The sequence below is a fragment of the Molothrus ater genome, chromosome 17 (genome assembly GCF_012460135.2).
Source record: "Molothrus ater isolate BHLD 08-10-18 breed brown headed cowbird chromosome 17, BPBGC_Mater_1.1, whole genome shotgun sequence".
NCBI classification, from domain to species: Eukaryota; Metazoa; Chordata; class Aves; order Passeriformes; family Icteridae; genus Molothrus; species Molothrus ater.
Window position 1 is genome coordinate 3,853,170 of NC_050494.2, and position 19,559 is coordinate 3,872,728.

Genomic DNA, 19,559 nt, shown 5'->3' on the forward strand with positions numbered 1-19,559 from the left:
TTGAGACTGAATACTCACAGAGCTAATAGGCAGAAAGAATTATATAGAGAGGACAGTGGGACCACTGCCCTTTAAAAACAACAATACAAAATCTCATCCTGGAAAAGGAGGTTTCAATGGCTTCTGCTGTGGAGGAAATCAGTGTGGCAACAAGAAAACATTTTTGAAATTATATAGCCTCAGTATTCAGAAAAAAAGGAGATTGAAACCAAGAGAACTGGAGAGAATATAAAGCTTTCCAGGGCCAGCTTCTCTTTGTTGATTTAATTCCAGTATGTTTTCTCTCTCTCTGAAACTAAAATTTAAGTAGTTTTTACTTATTCTCCCTCTACCTAAAGATCTAGACAGCCACCAGATGTCTATCTCTACACTTGCAGGGACACCTCAGGACATTGGTATTTGAGACCTGGTTTAGGACTGTCAGCCTGAGAACAGATGGTTCTTGGGAAAAATGCAGTATAGTGGGGTCTGCACTATGGATTTGGATTTCCTTGTTTGTACCAAACTCATCTGTGGTTCACAGGCTGGTTACTCAATCAGAGACTGTTTCAAACTGTGTGTGTGATGGAGCTTACAGCATTTACAGCAGAGTTTTGAGCAGAATTAGAAGCTGGTTGCAAGAATCTTCTAGAGCTTAGGGTTTGGGGTAGGAAAGGAAAGGGCAAATGTGGACAGGATGAGAAAACTGCTAAAAACTGCAGGAAATCTTCCCTTGCCAGCTTTGGGCAGATGACTTGGTGAGGTGATGATCAGGTTGCTCCTTACTCACAGGTACAGTCAGCACATCTGACATCCATTGCTGATTCACCCAATAACATGACTGATTTAAGGGCAATATTTGTAATTAAAAAAATAAAATAGAGTCAGTCTAAGATTACCATGGTGGTGAATTGCCATTTTCAGCTGCCTTGCTGCATTTCTGTGAAATGTTTTTGCCTCTTCTCAGCCACGTTCTGAGTTGGGCTCTGCAGTTGAGTGCTTGGTGTAATGCAGACTTCGGCAGGGCAAATATCTGCATTTGCTTTTGCTTTTCTTTCCTTTGGATGCATCTTGGAATGAGGCTTGGGATTACCTTTGGTGTTTCAGAAGCTGAATATTTTCAAAGAACATTATTTTGTAGACCTAATTTATCTGTACAATTCATCTGCAGAAACATAAATTTCAGGGATTTATAGAAAACGAATGCTTAGCACCTCATACCAAATATATATGTGTATATTCATGCATAAAAATTTCCTAATTTCTAAATTAATCCTTTTTTGTTTGACACACAGAGTTAAGGACTCACTTTTAAGAGGTGTTTTCTGGATGCTGAGGGATTGACATGATTTATAGGGAAACCTAAAACATTTGCTAGCATTAGACCCATGGTCTTTTAATATCCATCCCATTGCCAAAGTGTCTGCACATGTAAATATCTATAAAAAGATGCAAATACTTTCCCTCTGCCAGTCCTTAGGGGATTTTTAGCAGTAATACAAGAATGTGCAGGTTGTTAAAATGTATTTTCTGCTTATGCATGAGTAGATTGAAGTCAGGGTGGCTGGCGCGTGCTTTACTTTCAAGAATTACTAGAAGGGTTTTTTTACACTTTAATTATCTCTCAAAGAGGTGTGACTGGTATTCAGGAATCCTTCCAACATTTTGGTTCCCATGAAGACATTTCTTTGTAGGTTGAAGTCGTGAGAGACTATGAGAAGAAGGAAGAACCCTGAATTGTGCTATAAATTAAGAAACTTTATGTGAAATTATGTATTTTCTGATTACCTTGTTCAGATATATATTGAGCAAAAGAGCAAATACAAGTTGGAGAAATGTCAGATAAACAAACCCTGACATCTGTAGAATTTTTATGGTCTGACTTATCTCAAACACTGATTTCACTCAGTCATCCTTCATTCTTTATATCTACATGTCTAGTGGCACATGCATTTATATTTTATATAAAGGGCAGAGTCTAGTCAGAGCATTTGAGTTAGGCTGTTAAAAATAAATTAAGGAACAGCAGGTGAAAATGATTCCTCCACATGAATATTCAAAGTTTACCTCAGCCAGATACTGTAGAAAGAATAATAAAGAGCAAAGAAACTTTGATGGGACCAAGGCATGGAGACGATCAGAAATTAAAGTTTTATTGGCACCAGCTTGAGATGACTCAGAAAACATACTCAGGAGTGGCAGGGTCTGCCTGTACACCTCATTGCCAGAATTTCCAGGATGTTGGAAATCCAACAGCTGATCCCTTGGTCTTGATTCTTTCACTCTGGGGCTTCAGTGTGAGCAGAGTGGGTTTGGAGGTGGCAGGAGGGTGTAGGGGCCATGGAGCTGAATTCAAAGCTGGGAGACCTGAATTCATTCCTTCCCCAGGGGCCATTTCCTGTGTGTTTGCATCACTTAGGGCTGGATTCACCAGGGTCATTAAGCACTGCCAAGCAGGCCATCAGCTACTATTATTTTTTTTTTTTTTTTTTATAAGAATGAAGAAAGCACAACTTCCCCACCCCCCACCTGATGGAATCTTATGGGAATAAATCACATGGAACACCATTTTCTTCATGGTGGAAAAAAGCCATTCTTTATTCACATAACTCCTTTTTATAACAGTTTTACAGACCTCATGTGTGACTCCAATTGGTCAGTAGCTTGCTTGCCAATTACTTTACTGGTTTGTAACAAGTTGTTATCCTGTATTGATTGGTCACTCAATCTCTCAGTGTGTACATGCAGGGAAAGCTGTTTGTGAGAGTTAGTTTTCATTTTTCTAACAGTATAAAAACAGTTTCTACAGGTGCTGCTTGTTTTTCACCCAGGGATAGATTGTTATGTTAATGAACTGCTCACACCAGGATTGCTTTCACATGGGAAGTTGCAAAATGCTAGCTTTGACAAGGCCAGCCACTGATTCTAGGAGAGCAGGCTTGATTTTATGAACCCTTTATGATTTTTCTACCTTTCTGCAACGGAATCCTGTTGCCACTGTTGGACTCAGTGAGATTTCACAGGAATCAGGAGCACAGCACTGACTCTCACAATGAGAAGGCAAATACCATGGTCAGATGTTAAGAGAAGTTTTATAGATTTATAGTTATGTGTTGTTTTTGGCAGTGCCCTGGGTTTGGGACGTTTTGGAGGATCAGTTTGTCACTATGGCAGCACCTGAGCTCCAATCAGGATTTAAGGCAGGGAACTCCATCACTGGGCAGGGAAGGAGGAGCCAATGGACAGAGCTTTGGGAGGGGCTAAAGGGTTAAAAGGTGAATTCTCCATGGTGTGGGTGAGAACATGGTATGGAAAATCCTTTGCTCCCCATGCCGTAATATTTTCTCTCTTCGGTCTTCTGTTGTGTTTTTGATAAGGTTTCAAGAAACCTTTCTAAATTTTTGGAAGTGAGTAGCAACATAACCACTGTTCAGGGCCTCATGACAGGAAATTTCCTGGCAAAACTCAGGAGCCAGAATGCAGCTGTGGATTCGATGATCATTTCCCAGCCACTTCATACATTGAACAGACAAAAACTGCAGAGTGCTGGGACACGGAAGGAAGCGTGTTAATGGATGGCTGCCTTGATTAAACATCAAATTGTGTTTGTGTGAAATACAAAGCTGTGTTTCGTGTCAGATACATGCAGGCAATGTGTGTATTTGTGATTGTGATGTCTGTGGAGACCGACAATGGGACAGTTGTGAATTCTAATAATAACTGAGGAGAGTAAAGCATGGAAAAAGTCCTTTAACCTGCCTTTTGTTTGCAGTTAACCTTGGTTGATTTAGGAGCATTTGAATTAAAGCGTTAAGGATGTTGCTCTTTGCTTGTAGTTAAGCCTTAAAGAGTTCTGCAATAATAACCTTTTGAAGTATAATTTCAGAATATTGCTTGTATCCTTGAAACTATAGCTTTAGAATATATAAAAAGGAAACATGCTTGTCTTACACCTTAACAAAACAGAGAAAAACAGCTTAAGAAATGAAGATGAACATCACCTCAAGGATTTATGGTTTCAACCAAGGGAAGCTGGACATCACTGTATGAGATTTATAGTCCTTGCAATTAGAAGGAGGACCCACATCTGGGGAGCTGGATCCACCAGCTGGGATTCGTCTTTCTTCTTTCAGAAACCAGACCAGCACCATCTGGGGATGCTCCTTTTGGGATACATCCTGAGAAAAACTAAATCACAATAGTGTATAGAATTGTGACGTAAAAATTGGGAATAGAAACTGCTGATGAGTAAACATTGGAATAGAAACTGCTGAGAAAGCTGATGAGTACCCCTATAAATACCTGTAAGCCTCAACTATGGGTGTGCAGTTGGAGGGAAAACTACCCCCACTGCACCCTGCATTGCTCATACTTTACCATATTAATTAACAAATTGATTGCTGCTTGAACACTGGCCTAGCCAAGCTTCTGATTTATAACATTTGTACTTCTCCTCCTGCTCCCCAGACCCCGTGCACGGGCCGCAGAACGTGGAGGTGGTGGACATCCGCTCGCGGCAGCTGACGCTGCAGTGGGAGCCCTTCGGCTACGCCGTGACGCGCTGCCACAGCTACAACCTCACCGTGCACTACCAGTATGTCTTCAACCAGCAGAAATTCGAGGCAGAAGAGCTCATCCAGACCTCCTCCCACTACACCCTGCGGGGGCTCCGGCCCTTCATGACCATCAGGCTGAGGTTGGCTCTCTCCAACCCCGAGGGCAGAATGGAAAGCGAGGAGCTGGTGGTGCAGACTGAGGAGGACGGTGAGTTGTGGTGGGGTAGTCAATGCAACTCACTGGAGGTCACCAAGCGTGGTGGTGTTCACAGGGGTCCCAGGACGAGGGAAGAGATGAGACTCTTAACTCCATGTTTCAGAAGGCTGATTTATTATTTTATGATATATATTATATTAAAATGATATATAATTTACAATATACATACATATATGTATATATATGTATATTGTAAATGATATTATATCATTTACAATATACATATATAGCCTCACTAGGCCACCTCCTGCCAGAAGCATTGAAATGATGTATTAAAACTATACTAAAACAATAGAAGAAAGGATTTCATCAGAAGGGAGCAAGGAAAGGAAAAGAATGATAATAAAATCTTGTGGCTGCTCACAGCCTCAACACAGGTGGCTGTCATTGGTCATCAAGTAAAAACAATTTTACATGCTGGGTAAACAATTCTCCAAATCACATTCCAAAGCAGCAAAACATGGAGAAGCTGAAGCTTCCCAGCTTCTCAGGAGAAAAAATCCTGGCAAAAGGAATTTTCATGAAATATGTCTGTGACAGTGGGGTTGGTTGGTTGGGTTTGGAGGGAAAACTCGTCTTCAAGTTGTAAATAACAGCATAACCCTCTGTCCCACAAGACTGGTGCAGCTTCTCTGGACAGTGTGTCTGTTTTGAGTGTAAAACTTGTAGGTTTAAATGATTTCCATTTCACAGCCATGTTCTTGAAAGGGCAAAAGTCCCTGAAGTGCTTGGGCATGACAGACGCCAGCCTGAGAAGCTGTTAAAGAGCTGTAGGTTTAATTCTTGGTATTCTGAACCACACAGCAGCTTCCTTTGTCATATGGGCAAATGCAATCCTGGTATTTATTGATTTTTCCTGTGCCTTCACACAAAAGAAGGCATCCCAAAAAATGTATAGTTCCTTCTTTTCCAGAGTGTAGCTTTTTCTTAAAGGTGATCTTCTGGACATCCCATTTTATAGAGATCTCAGAAGCAAAATTAATTGTGGGCATAAAAGAATGTTTGTGGATATGAAAGAACAGTTTTCTAGAGGAATTGATGGAAAGTTTAAAATGTTATTATCCCACCGGAGCTATTTCAGACCAAGGACTAAATTCCTCTGCCTGGGCTGTACAAGTTGCTGTCCTAAGTTTCTCTCAGCTGAAAGTGGCTCCTCCAGCCCCATATATCACATGGGGAGCCACAAAAGGATGGCAGATAATTCAGAAAAATGAGCAGGGTTTTTATCAGACAGGCTTGGGAGTGCATTTAGTTGGTTGTCTCCCACGGCATTAACATTTTGCTGGAGTAGGTGGATTTTTTTTGAGCTGGCCTTGTAGCTGTAATGAAATATAAATCTTGCATTGTTACTTCACTAAGCAAATCAATCTTTCCTATGGATAAAGGTGTGCAGCCCCTTAGCATCTCCATGCCAAGGTGCAGTCTGGCTGTTTAGGTGGAGAGTTCTGCTGTTGTATGGGTGGAAAAGGACAAATTAAATTCCCTGCTGCTGCTCTGCTGTACTGGAATAAAATCATACTGAAATTAGTATCATATTTTCATGGATTCTGATTTTATTTGTCACATAGTGGTTACATTAGGGTATTGTTATTTGAACCAAAAGTTGAAAAATAAGCTTTTCACGTTGATAGTAGCTTGGTAATGGTAGTGCCTTGAGGGATTTTAATTTTTAATTTTATTTATTTATTTTAAAAACTCTGCTTCCTGTCTGATGGCCTTTCGGTGTCTCATGTGTGTGCAGCTGGAGCTGGTGGAGTTTTTAACACAGTTTGTCTGGGTTCTTTTCCCCCTGCAGTTCCTGGACCCGTTCCCTTGGAATCTATTCAAGGAGGACCTTTTGAAGAGAAGATCTACGTTCAGTGGAAGCCTCCAAATGAGACAAATGGCATCATTACACTCTATGAGGTGAGAAGAACAGATTGTTGTCAAGGAATACGTGCCACAGGGCCCTCTTCATGTGTGTTTAAGCCAATCCTGAGCTCTCAGAGATCTCAGCAGGTGCTAAAAGAAACCTGATTAAAATAGATAAGAAACTTCAGGATAGTCTGTTGCTACCACTGGAAAAGTTTCCAGTTCAAAAAAGAGAAAGATTTCTTTCCAATATTTGTGGCAAATTGAGAGCCATACATTTCCCCATGTCTCAGGTGCCCTGTTTCCTTCTGCAGCAGCTCCAAGGTCTGTTTGCTTTTCTTTGTTTTCTTCATCTTGAGGTAAAACACTGCTAGGTTTGATACCTACACACTGTAACTGATTCCTCTTTGCCTTCCACCTGTCACAGCACTTCCTGGCAATATCAGCAGAATGCAACCATCAACTCTTATCTCGTTTTGAATGTTTCAATGAGAATATTTGTCCATCCCAACAATTTCTCTGGTGACAAAGTAGAGCAGGTTAGGGGGTGATCACTGACCATCCTGTGCGGGATGAGAAATAAGCAATTAAATGTGATTATAGAGTTTATCAGAGATGATGTTTCTTGTGAAGTGTTGCTGCTGCCATCTGCTCCTGGTGAAACTCTCTATAATGTCATGTACACCCAAATATGTGGAACAGGAATGTAGGAGGAGGGACTCTTTAGGGGATCATGTGAAATGTAATACAGTCCTACAAGAGAAGGTAAAGGCACTTGGATTAAATAGCAGAAAGTGGTGCTCCAGAATTGCCTGAACCCAGTTTATGGGTTCAGTGTTTACCTCTGTAAGATTAGAGAAAGTAAAAATAATTTTGTTTTTATGGTGACATAAAACCCCTCACTGTGGCTCGTGCAGCATTTTCTGACACAGAGGAGCAAGAACCAATACTTCACTCTCTCTTTTGTGCTTTTTGTACAAACTCACTTTAGAAAAGCTACAGGTGCAAGAAGCACCTCTGACACTGCCCCTGCAGTTCTGCCCCTTTCCTCTTCCCATCCAGCCTCTGGTTTGGGGACAGGATGTCCTGTGCTATGTCACTCCCAGATGTCCTTACTAGCACTGGCTCTCTCTGTCACAGTCACATGGGGGAAATGAAGCAGGTTTAACATCACTGAGATCTTATACAGCATGAGCAAAGGGTGAAACTTTCTCCTGTAACTTCACTTTTAGGTCATCATTTAGCTCACAAAGGCCAGACTGAGTTTGACACAGCAACACTAAACAGATGAACAGAATTTCCTCTTGCTAATTTAGTGTCATTTCAGCTGTGCTGAAATCCTTGACTAAGTCTGGAGTCATTGTTGGTCACTGTTGAGACACTTATGGAAATGTGTGCAGGGTGTAAATCATCTGTCAGTGCTGAAATAGAACTGAGCCTCCTCATTTTGTGGTCTTTGAGGGTGCCTGTGTAAGGAATGAGGCTATAAACCTGGATGTGTTTTCAAGGAATTAATCTGAATAGAATGTTACAAGTTCATTTTTTTCTGGCAACACAGGTGACCTATAACAGAACATATTTAAAATGACCCAAATCAAATGATGCAAATGATGCAAAAATAACTCCTTTTAATTTTTAAAGAAGCAGTTTCTTACTAAAATATTGCCTTGGGCTCAGCTTGTTGAAAGGACCTCAGCAATCTGAGTAGCTTTTCAGGCAGAGCAGCTGCCTGAGACACTTTAATGCCTGCAGGGTTGTGATGCATCATGACAGTGCCTTTGCCCCTGAAGTCACAGCATTGCTCGAGTCTCAGTGGAGGCACAAACACATTTTTCTTTTCTGATAATGACTCTCTGCATATTTGGCAGCTGAAGACAAAGAGAAGTCAAGGTGAATTCAAACTCTTCCCTCTTCCTCCTTTTCCTATTCCTCCTCACCTCCAAAAGGGTGAACATCCGACTGCTAGAAGCACCATAAGAACCAGAGAGTCTGGAAGCTGTAACAGTGAAAATATTGTCCATTTCTGCCCCTTCTTCCATATGAAAATTCCTACAGAAGCTTTCCATTGTCCATGGAAGCCTGAGACAAATCCATCTGCTGGAGATAAAAATACAGGAGAGCAGTTGCTCAACCTGGAGAGGTGGCCAGGGCACTCTCAGGGTAATTTGCTCTGTTTGGAACATAGGGATCCATGCAGATGGAACTTACACAATTCCTGTACACTGTCACTGGTGTCACTGAGAATTCTGCCCTGTCCTGGGAGATTCAATGATCTTCCAGTGAATTTACAGCTCTCTGGAAGCTCTGCAATTGTGTTGCTGTTGTTAGGGAGAAAAAAACCACAAAGGCCTGTAAGCATTCATTAAAAAAAAAAAAAAAAAAACAAACCAAAAACCAAAAACCTCAAAGTATTTATTAAGTATTATCACTTTATGAACTTCAGTTAGTGGTGTCAGGTCCTGCATTACACCTGGAGGTAGCTGGCTAAATTCACACATTAGAATTGTGCCCCTGAGAGTCTCTCAAACCCCTCTGGGTACAAACCCTCCTAATAAAAACAAATAAAAACTCACCTTCTCCTCCTAAGTAATAGTTCCCTCCTCACCATCACTATCACAATCTGTTTCATTCTATCTGGATATTGTATTTTCCCTCTAATTCTCTTTAAAAAAAATGTTATAAGCTTCTAAAATGCTTCAAAATAATCACACTGTCTATTCTACTTACATCCCACTTGCTTCCCTTTGGGACTGATTTTCTTCTCAGGTCCCTAATCATTCCTGCAGCTCCCTGCCAGATGTCCCTATAACCCAAATTGCTGTTGCAGTTTTCATATCCACTGCTTGGGTGCCAACTGGGCTGGGATTCAGCAGCACAACCTTCAGCAAGTCTTTTGGCAGCCAGAAGCACTAATTTCATAATGACTGCATGCTCCTAAAGAGCCTAAACAGAATGGAAGGACCTTAATGAAGCTTTTTGACTTCTCCAAGTCTCTTCTGATGGGTATTTTTCCTTCCAAATGGTATTGCTGCCTTTTAACAAAGCAAGAGTGTTGCATTTAAAAGTGGTTTAACCCCCTCAGTGTTCAGTTGCAGAATTAATTGTTTCACTGGGTACAGAAACAGCTGGATTTTTAAACAGAGGGACCTTTCAGATCCCTTGTAATTGCAGTTCTAGATCCTTCTCTAATTACAGTCTCTTTCTGGGGAGCAGAAACCTCTTGTTCAAGACAACTTGGAAAGCTCTGGGAATTACAAATCAGGTAATCAGTGTGCTGGAAAGATGAGGATATGAGCTGGGTAGAAAGGGAGGATGGAACAGATCATTCTGGGGTGCTGGGAGTGATGCCTTGTGAGGGCTGTCCTAGAACAGAGACTGGCCAGAGCTAAAGAATAAAGCAGGGATGTATTCAAAGGATCTCCTCCATGGATCCACCTGGGGCAGCACCAGAGCCCAGCCAGGGCTGCACCCAAGATGAACCAAAATGGCCCCAAAATGCACGGCCGGGCACGGGGTCTGTCCTTGGATCAGTTCTGCTCCATTTGCATCTTGCAGTTCATTGTCCCATTCCAGCTTTAGCCCCTGCAGTCCCACCCTGCTTGTTTTTCTCTCTCCAGCCCACGGTGTTTGTGCTCTGGGGCTGAGGTTTGGATCATTTGTCCTTGGTGCCCAGCTGGAGCAGGAATTGTTTTGTCTCCCTGCTCTGTGCACAGAGCTCAGCATCCCCTCCTGTGGAGCTCAGACCCACACACTAAAGCAGCACAGAATCTGAAAATATAAAAGCTCAAACCTGAGGGACCAGGGGAGCCCAGCAAAGCTCACAGGGTTTGTGGTGAGACAGGAGGTGTCAGTCTGTCTGTCCATCAGGAAAGCCAGGGAGAAGCACAGCTGCTGTTGGAAGCAACAGAGGGAAAGCTTAAAGCCTCTAACAGGTCCCCAGGTGGCTTCAGGGTGTGTAGGTACCTACAGGAGGCAGGCAGACCAGTCTGTGCTCAGAAACCCAGCTGAGAGCAGAGCTGGGCTTTGCTGGTTCCTTGGTTTGGGTAAAAGGCTCCAGGCAGATGGTTCTGCATGTGACACTCATGGAAGAGGCACTGCTACACTGGTATTGTCCTGTTGTCTCTGGGAGCAGCCTGTGAGAGGCACAATTCAATAACATCCCAGTAATCCTGCCCCACCTTCAGTCTCCTGGCAGACTGAAAGCACCTCAACTTGTTGAAATTTTTATTTTACATTTTTTTAACCAGTCTTGAAAATCTGTTCTGCTTTAAAATCCCTAATAATCAAATTCTGCTCATTGTCCTCACACCATGTGGGAGTTCAGCTTCAAAGCCTTTGTGTACAAAGGCATGCAACAAAGATTTATTCCTTTTAATTTATTTTTTCCTAAGTGTGTGTAAAGTCAAACTACCATCAAACAGACACTGTCATTGGGCTGCAAGGGCAAGCAATCTAATTTAAGGTCATGAACCAGCTTTGGCACTAAAATTCTTCTGCTTTTAGATGAAATGAGGTTGTCTAAGATGTATGTTTAGTGCAAACTTGCATCTAGAAAATGTAAGTAAACAAAACTTATTTATCTCTTCATTTTGCTCTTTGGGCAGCTGAGAGCTTTCAGGTGCATTCTGTAAGTGATGCTGGCTTTTGCCTTTGTAAATACATTTTTTGTATGTATTCTATTTCTCAGAATTGTCAGTTTTTAGAATATTTCACCCTTAAACAAGAAGAAAAAAGGGGAAACCCACCTATCACTGCTGTCTGAAGTACTTGTCCCCTTGCTTGGGGAAGGCATTTTTAGGGATATTGCAATCCTAACAGTATTTAAAGGGTGGGTCCCAAATATTCAGCTTCTTGGCTGGAAAAATGGCTCCCAGAGTGCTGAAGTCCTTTCAGTGAGCCATGCCTAAGGGCAATGTTGAACCAGCAAATTGTCTTTTTAAACATTGTAAGATGTAGTCCTGTAATCACTTATGTCCTCATCTTTAGGATTGTTAAATCCCTGGTGGTTTTGGGGAAAAATAAGGATCTATTTGCAGCTTCTAACTAGCTAGTTTTGTCAGTCACTGTTTCTGAAACACTGTAAATCTCTATTTTGATGCCAGGAATAATAATACAAGGGACTTTCATACACAATTTCAGCTCTTTAATGGGATGCTTGGAGCCTAGTACATCTAATCCCAGTGGATTTGAGTTTAAATTGCACTTCAGAGGCTACAGATCCTCTTAGTTACCATGTAAAATTGCAGTCTGTCCTTCTTCATCTCTCCAGTTGCCAATATGCCATTTCTTCTCCATCACCTCGCTCCCATTTGCAATGCAGGAGAGGTTGTTACACACAAACTGCCTCTTTAGAGAGTCTTGCATGAGGGTCAATATTTGTGGGATGCATTGCCTGTATTTATAAAAGGGTGGAAACAAATTTCTTCCACCCTTGACCCCTTAAAGTGCATGCTTATTATAACCAAAAGCAGGATTATCTGGTGTGATAGCTGTGCAGGGATATGCATCCGTTTCTATTCATAGCCCTTTTCTAAGCTGTTCAGGAAACCTGATTTTTTTTAGATAAATTCTTTCCTGCTAAAAGGTGTTGCAAGAAAAAAAGGTTTCCCCAGAAAAAGCTGCAAGGGTTGAAAACTCAGCTTGGCTTAGTCATTTGTTTGTTTATTTAAAGGGTTTGGGGGCTTTTTTTTTGGTTGTGAAGGGTGAAAAATGGCTCCCACAAGAAGGAAAGCAACAACCACAAAATCTTGCAACCGATTTATATAAAGCTCTACTGTTGAAATAGTGGAAAGATGACAATTGTGGGAAATTGCCTTCAGTGAGAAGTGGCTTTGAATGTTCCCATGAAAATCAATCATGTTACAGCCTCTCAATTGCATTCCATGGATGCAGAACTCCTGGGATGGAGCTTTCTCACTTAAACTCAGCTGGGGCTGCATTTAGCTGAGCATGAGCAGAACATCCTGGAGACCTGTTCTGGTTTGAAAGCAAAACCAGTGAGAGACTCCAAAGCAGAAATACAATTTATTAGGAAAAGGGAAAAGAAAAGCAAAATACATGCAATAATACAAAAGAAAAACCACTGCCAGAGTCAGAACCCAGCCTGACACCCTGTGGGTCAGGCTGTTGGCAGCAGACCCATTGGAATTGTGGCTCAGCCCCCCTGCAGTGTCAGGGCTGGTTCTGCTGGAGCAGGGATCCTGGAGAAAGGTGCAGTCTCTGCCTCTGAAGATCCAGGGCAAGAGGCTGCTGGGAATCCAGTAGAAAGACTGACTGCTCTGTCCCAAACCCCAGATTATATCCAGGTGGGGATGTTTAGCTGCTCCCCCCTGGGCAGAGCATCTCACAGTGGGCTGTTGTCATTCTGAGTCATGCAGTGGGCCCATTAAACAGAAATGGCTCCTGGAGGGAGTTATCTCTGAGTCATGGGAAAGGCATCCTTATCTCCTCCCATTAACAGGAGATAAGGAAGAAACAATGCCCCTCCTGGTTTCAGCAGCTCTTGAGGATGGGAATGGAATACATCTTTATATTGTAACCTAGGACAAGACCTTGTCAAGGGTTGAAAACACAGGCAGTGAGCAATTAAAGATGGGGTATTGGGTCCTGGCTTTATCACTCACCTGCAGGGACGTTGTTGGGAATTATTCCCTGTTCATCTGCAGCACTAATGCTGTTTGCTCTGACACTGCATTTATAAGATGTAGTCTCTTGTCTGTCCAGAGTCCATGAAAGTTGATTACATAAACAATAAGGGGTTTACTGCATCTGTGCCATATTGAATTAGGCTTCTTTAATAATCTAAACTAGCAATGGAAGTGTGTGGCCATGTGTCATCTGTTCAAGTTTGAAGCTCTGTCAGCCCTATGGAGGCTGTGTCACCCTCTCAGTGACGTGTAAGGAAAGCTGTTCACATCTACCCAGCTCAATTAGGTCTGGAGTTTATGGCTCTTAGCACAGAAGGGCCCTGCAACAGGGCTGGGCTGGCTGAAGAGAAATTGTTTCTTTTATGCCTGCTGACTGTAGTATTTACTGAGCACTTGGTGAACAGGTTGGTTAAACGCTGCCAGTGTTCTGGGCTCCACTTAATAAAGATTCAGGCCAGAATATGGGAAATGAACGGTGCTGATTGCACTGATTTATTATCATTTCTTGGCAAGTGAGAAGGGTGATAAATCTGAGCATTGCTCGCTCTCTCAGGAGCTTGGGATGCTGTGTTAGTCACAGATCCTGTGGCTCTGTTCCTAGAACAAGGCAGGGCTCAGTCAGACAGCTTTCCAGTGAAACTTGAGCATCACAAGGTCACAGGAAATATCTTCCCCCCCACCCCACAACCAGTGGCACCCCACAGAGAGCTCCTCCTCTCCCCCTCCCATGCTGTTTAATCAATTTTAATTAATTAATAGGGTTAATTTAAGGTAAATAGGGTAAATTATATTCCTGTCAGCATGGATTATGAGCATGTGCTTGAGTGACCCTCCTGCCACACCCAGGGCGTTCAGTCAAGGTGGCTTCTCTGACCCTGCAAGGAAAGCACAATTTGCCTGTATGCAATAACACAGAGGTCAGCACGTGCAGCTGTTGTGCTGGTGGAACAGGATGGTTTTCCTTCCCCATCATGTTTGGAAACATCAGATGCCGTGGCAGGACTGGAGTTAGTCTGAGCTGTGTTGATTTAAGGTGCTGTGGGGAGCTGATAGGAGTTAGGCTGGGCTCTGTCTGCCTGGCACAGCCTGGGCTGCTGGCTCTGCTTGGCTGCTCCTGCCTCTCCAGCTAAGGACAGCAGTAGGGAGGATGCTCCAGGTGCAGGCTGGGGGTTTACTCAGGGATTACTCCTTGTTGAAAGAGCCTGCTGTATTGGTGCCTTAGGATTTGAGCTTTTCTATTTTCCATCTCTTTGTAACCCTGCAGTTCTGTAGGGTACAACTCTAAACCCCACACTCAGTGTGAGCTGCTGCTCTCCCAGTTTGGGCAGACACAACAATTCCTCTCCAGGCCTGGCAGTCAAGGACACCTCACTGCCTCAGGGCCCAGAGATGGAAACAAAAGGGAGTTGGGGGGGCAAACTTGGGGTAAACGACTTCATTACCTGGAGCTGTAATTGGAAGATTAACCCCAATATGCAAATGGACCAAGTGTGAAAACCCTGTGGTCCATTTTTTGGGTGTAGCCCCTGGGTGAGCTTCATCTGCCCAAAATGTACCTGAAGGCCCTTCAATAAATGTAACTGCTTTTTATTCCCTAATTTTGTCTGGCCTCTGATTTTAGGTATTCCCAACAAAGCACCAGCTTTTTGTTTTTGCTCCTGTTCCTCTCCACCCTGTCCCAGTTACTTTAGCACAGCCTTAGACTTAGGGAATGTTTAAATGTTTCCCTAATTAGGGATGCTTTTCTGCATAAGCACCTCAAAGAGCTTTTGAACAAACTTCTTCAAATTATATAGGATTCTTAATTGTGTGTTACTCATTTGCTGTTATTTGCAAGATGTGCTTAACTTGGTAGCATTTGTTAATGATGCTTTTTAAAATCCTCTGGTTTCCAGTAACATCTTTGGAAGAAAATGAGAGGGTTTTTCTGAGAAACTCAGATGTCAGGGTTTTTCAAATGTATGACAACCTCCAGGTAAGTAGCATACTTGTGTTATAAATAGAATGAATCAACTGTTTTAAAAAATTGCTTGATCAAGCTTTTCAGAAATAAAAGCATAATGTGGTCCCTTGAGCACAACAATTTCTTTGATTACCTTTTTATTGTTCTTTTGAAGCCAATAGACATGCAGTGATATAAATCCCATGCAAATGAGAAGAGATTTGGTTACAACAACACTTTTTTTTTTAGGACCTGAATTATTTTAGTGTGCACATTGTGCTTTTTCTAAGCCAAACTAAATGATAAGAACTGAAAAAAACTCCAACTTATTCTTTCTTGTAATGAAGTTCAATTTTAAAACATCCTTTTGTAGATACATCAGCATCTTGTCTTTCTGCCTTCCAATGCTTTTTTTCCCCAGGAAAAAAAAAATACCATTTCATTCTATTATTTTTTCTTCTCTATATTGCTCATTCAGGAGAACAGCTGATCCTTAATCCCATTTCCTCCATCTCATCTTTTCAGGTGGCAGTGTACCTGTGCAGTTAGAGTACTACAAAGCTCTTTAACAACTCCATTTTCACATCTTGCAGTATTTTGTTTACAAAATGTAGCAGTTAGCTAAGTTGAAAGCAAACTGCAGATGCATGTTTGCACTTCCTTCCTAGATTGTTTTTTTTTCCCCTCGGTTTCGTCTTTAGTATTTAATTTAGAAAACACATACAGCTGGATAATTCAGGTGTGGTGATGGTTTCATCCTGTTAATGGATGCCACTGAGGAGCTTTGTGAAGGGGGAGAAGCCAGTCAAGGTGATCTTTGCATCACCTTCAGCAGAATGGATGTGTGGATGCATGGCTCCTGTTGGGAAATTCCTCTTGTTGCTGTCCTTTGTGTTTGTGTCTTGGAGCCAGTCTTTATGATCCTGCCATCCAATGGACAGGATGGGTTTGGGTTTAGTTTTCTGTGCCCTGCTTATTTACCAATTTCTGTCACTTGGAGTCCCCTGCCTCCTTTCTCCCTCCCCTTTTTCCCTTCCCTGTTGGTTCCAATTTTCCCTGATCCTGCTCTCCCTGCTGTCCTGGTGGTGTTGCTGGCAGTGAGGCTGAGGTGGCTTTCAGAACAATGAAGGCTTTAGCACAGGGAGAACTTTTCCTTTTGTTCTCAATTCACCTGCTTTGCTCTGAATTTGGGAAAAGTGACTTTGGGTGAGCTTGGAGCTAGTTGGCCTAGTGGAAGGTGGCAGGGGGTTGAACTGGGATGATCTTTAGGTCCCTTCCAACCCAAACCATTCTGTGAGGCAGACACTTGACTTGGAGAATAAATGCAAATACATATCTTAGGAGTCAAGTGACTGAAACGTCACCATCTCACAATTGTCAGCTACAGTAAGAGCTAAGAGTGGTATTTGATCTATAAATGTGGCCAAACCATTCTGTACACACATGGGCCTTGCTGCTGCTGCTCTCTGCAGTGCAGCAGAGCCAGCAGCTGTGTGTGATGCTGCTCTCACCCCACTCTGTATTCTGGGGGCTTTTCCTTTCCCATAGCTTTCCCTACACCCAGTGTATCATGGCCAACCACAATGAGGGGTTTTAGGCAGAGCTTTCAGCATCAAGGAATAACTGAGGAACAAGCATGGAGATTGAATAACCGCCTCAATGCTGCAGTCCTATCAAAGCAATTTCTATAGTTGTCATTTTCTGCTATTAAGCTGAACAATGAGGCTCTCCAATAAAATCATATGAAATAACAGCTCATTAAAAGCTCTCCTTAATATATAGCATGCTAATTAATGTCAGTGGGGTGCAAGCTTGAATGGCAGAATAGACTATAATGTTTAGAAAGTAGGTAAAATAAAAGAAGATATTTTATCGTTAATGACCTTTTAGTAAACCTAATGAAATCCTTAACGGCCTGAATACATTACTGAGGCACTCCCAATTGCTTTGCTACCTAGTCCATTCTTCCTCCTTTTCTCACAGACATTAAACTTGGCTTTGTTTATTAAAAAAAAAAAAAAAGCCATAAGGAGATATTTCCCAAGGAAATATGAAGAGGAAGAAAGAGTTTGTGCACAAGGAGAGTAGAGGAGACTTCTCAGCCCTGCTGTCCCTGGTCCTGGTGCAGGACCATGTTCTGTCCTGCCTTGGCTGTGCTGCCTGTGTTTGTATTCAGGTTTAATTGCCCCCTGTTTATGTGGCTCTCAGTAAATAGGCCAGGGAGCCAATGGGCCTCCTTTATTCCCAGGGTCTCCCTGGGTTAACTTCCATATTCATTCCTAATGAATAGCTGTGCTCTGGCTTTTTATACTCCTACCAGCCATGCTGTGCTTGTGCTGTGACTCAATTAAAGGATTTTATTCTGCAGGGCTTTTAGTCTTTCACGTGTTGCCAGCCTTAAATATTACTTGCAAATGCTGATTAACTCTGCCTTAACCTTATCCCAAAAGAAGTAGCACAAGAATGGAAGAAAGAAAGGCCTTTGGTTCTTCCCATTTCCGGGGTGAAAAATCAGTGGGCTGGGGAAGGATGTAAGTGCAATAATTGCCTGGCTTAAAGTGAGTTTTAAGATGGAAAATGTCCCCATTCATCTGATCATAAAATACATTCTTCAGGTCTTTACTTTTCCAGCACTGAAGAAGGATCAGGTTTGTTCACTAACCTGTTCCCCAACTCTTCCCTGTCATTGGAAGATAACTTCCTTCAAATTACTCCCTTTGTGCCATACTTGGTGCAATTAACTTTGGTCTCCTAGCCCGAAATGTCTGAAACTCCCTGATAAGATTGAACCTAAGTCCATCCCAGCTGCAATCTGAAGTCACCTGCAGTAATAATTGTTCTAGGAAGCCCAGGCATTGGGGAGTCTCAGAGGAGAAGAGCCCCTGGCTTGCTGTGTAATCATGTTTCAACCAGCTCCATGGAGCCATGAAATGGATTGTTCCCCTGACGTTCCTGAGCACACACTCTGCTGGGCCACTTAATTCCTAGTTTGGCTCCAAGCACAAAAAGAGCTGCTGGCTTCCCCTCCCAACCCTGCAAACCAAGGAGGAAAGGAGCACAAATCACCTTGAAATCAGAATTTGAGAGTGTAGCAGCATCAGCCAAGCCTGTTTTGTTTTCCCAGCCATCCAGTGAGTGGTGCTTTGGGAGACAGATGCCCAGGCTGCTGGCTGTGGGCAGGGGGCTCGGATGAATGACAGAGCCAGCAGTGGTGATGACCAGGTGGTGATCAAAGAGCTGCAGGAGCTGCAGGCTGACAGGACAGAGAACCCAGCCAGTGTCTTGTAAATGTGGTGTCCTCTTGGATGGAGCTCCTCTGCCCTCTCTCCTGGAGCTGGAAAAAAGATGGTGCTGTGAAGACACAGTCCTGAGGCAATGAAGGATATTCTTTTTCAGATCTCTGCAAGGAAGGTCTGGTCATGTCTTGACAGAATTTAATTCCCATTTCAAACTCCCACATTTCAGGAATATTTTGGTCTTTCAACATTAATGAAACTTCATTGAAAACAAATGCAAAAGCAGCTCACCAGTGAAAATTCCAGGAACCCTCTCTTACACTTGAGTCTTGTCCCTGGAAGATTTAACATGTCTGGCAGCTTTGTATTTTGCATTGAAATGTTCCCAGTTTGGGGTCACTCTGAATTTCAGGTCTCAAACCCTTCTGCTGATGGAGATGGTTCATTAAACCCTGAGCTTTCATGGGCCAGCTCTTCACAGGAAGGAATCAAGCAAACAAGGCTCTTGCTGTCATCCTTAAAATGCTTCCAGGAGGCCCATATCTTGGAGAGAGGACACAAGCTAAAAATACTTAATAATCAAATCAAACAAAACAACTTCCCCTGCTGAAATAGCAAAACGTGCTTCTATCCAGATTTCTGTTTTCTTTTAGAATGAGTGATTTGCCCTAAGGCTCACACCTTGGTGCTTTTCAAGGGTCAGGAATGTTGCTCCCCAAACTGCAGGGCAAGCTCAAGGTTTTCCTGCTCCATGAGCCCCTGCCCAGAACAGGTCCCAGATGAGGGTGGTGGTCCAGCTCTTCCCATGGCAGCAGAGCAATGGGAAGTGATGGGTTTATTTGTTTATTTTCTTTTACACAGAGCACGAGGGCCTTGTGGCTGCCCAATCATTATTAGTTTGTCTACTGGAGATGAGAAATCCAAACACAAGTCATGCATACAGAACTCTTGCATGTTACTGTCTAGAATATTTTTCCTTTTAGTCCTTGATAAGTTTTTTTTCCACTGAGCCAAAAGATTTTTCTGAGCTATTTAACTTTGTCTCTGTGACAGTGTTGAACTTGCAGTAAATTTAAAGAGGAAAAAATGCATATACAGCATTACTAACTTGCCATTTTCTTATTTAGGCCA

The 19,559-nt window shown here is 42.5% G+C and overlaps 1 protein-coding gene across 1 annotated transcript in view; it reads left to right on the forward strand.

Annotated features, from left to right (window-relative positions):
* Window positions 1-19,559, forward strand: part of PTPRT (protein tyrosine phosphatase receptor type T) — a 483,954-nt gene that overhangs the window by 308,507 nt on the left and 155,888 nt on the right. Inside the window, 2 exon segments of the mRNA XM_036395864.2 lie at window positions 4,447-4,743; window positions 6,548-6,657. Of these exon segments, the coding sequence (XP_036251757.1) occupies window positions 4,447-4,743; window positions 6,548-6,657 (407 nt within the window).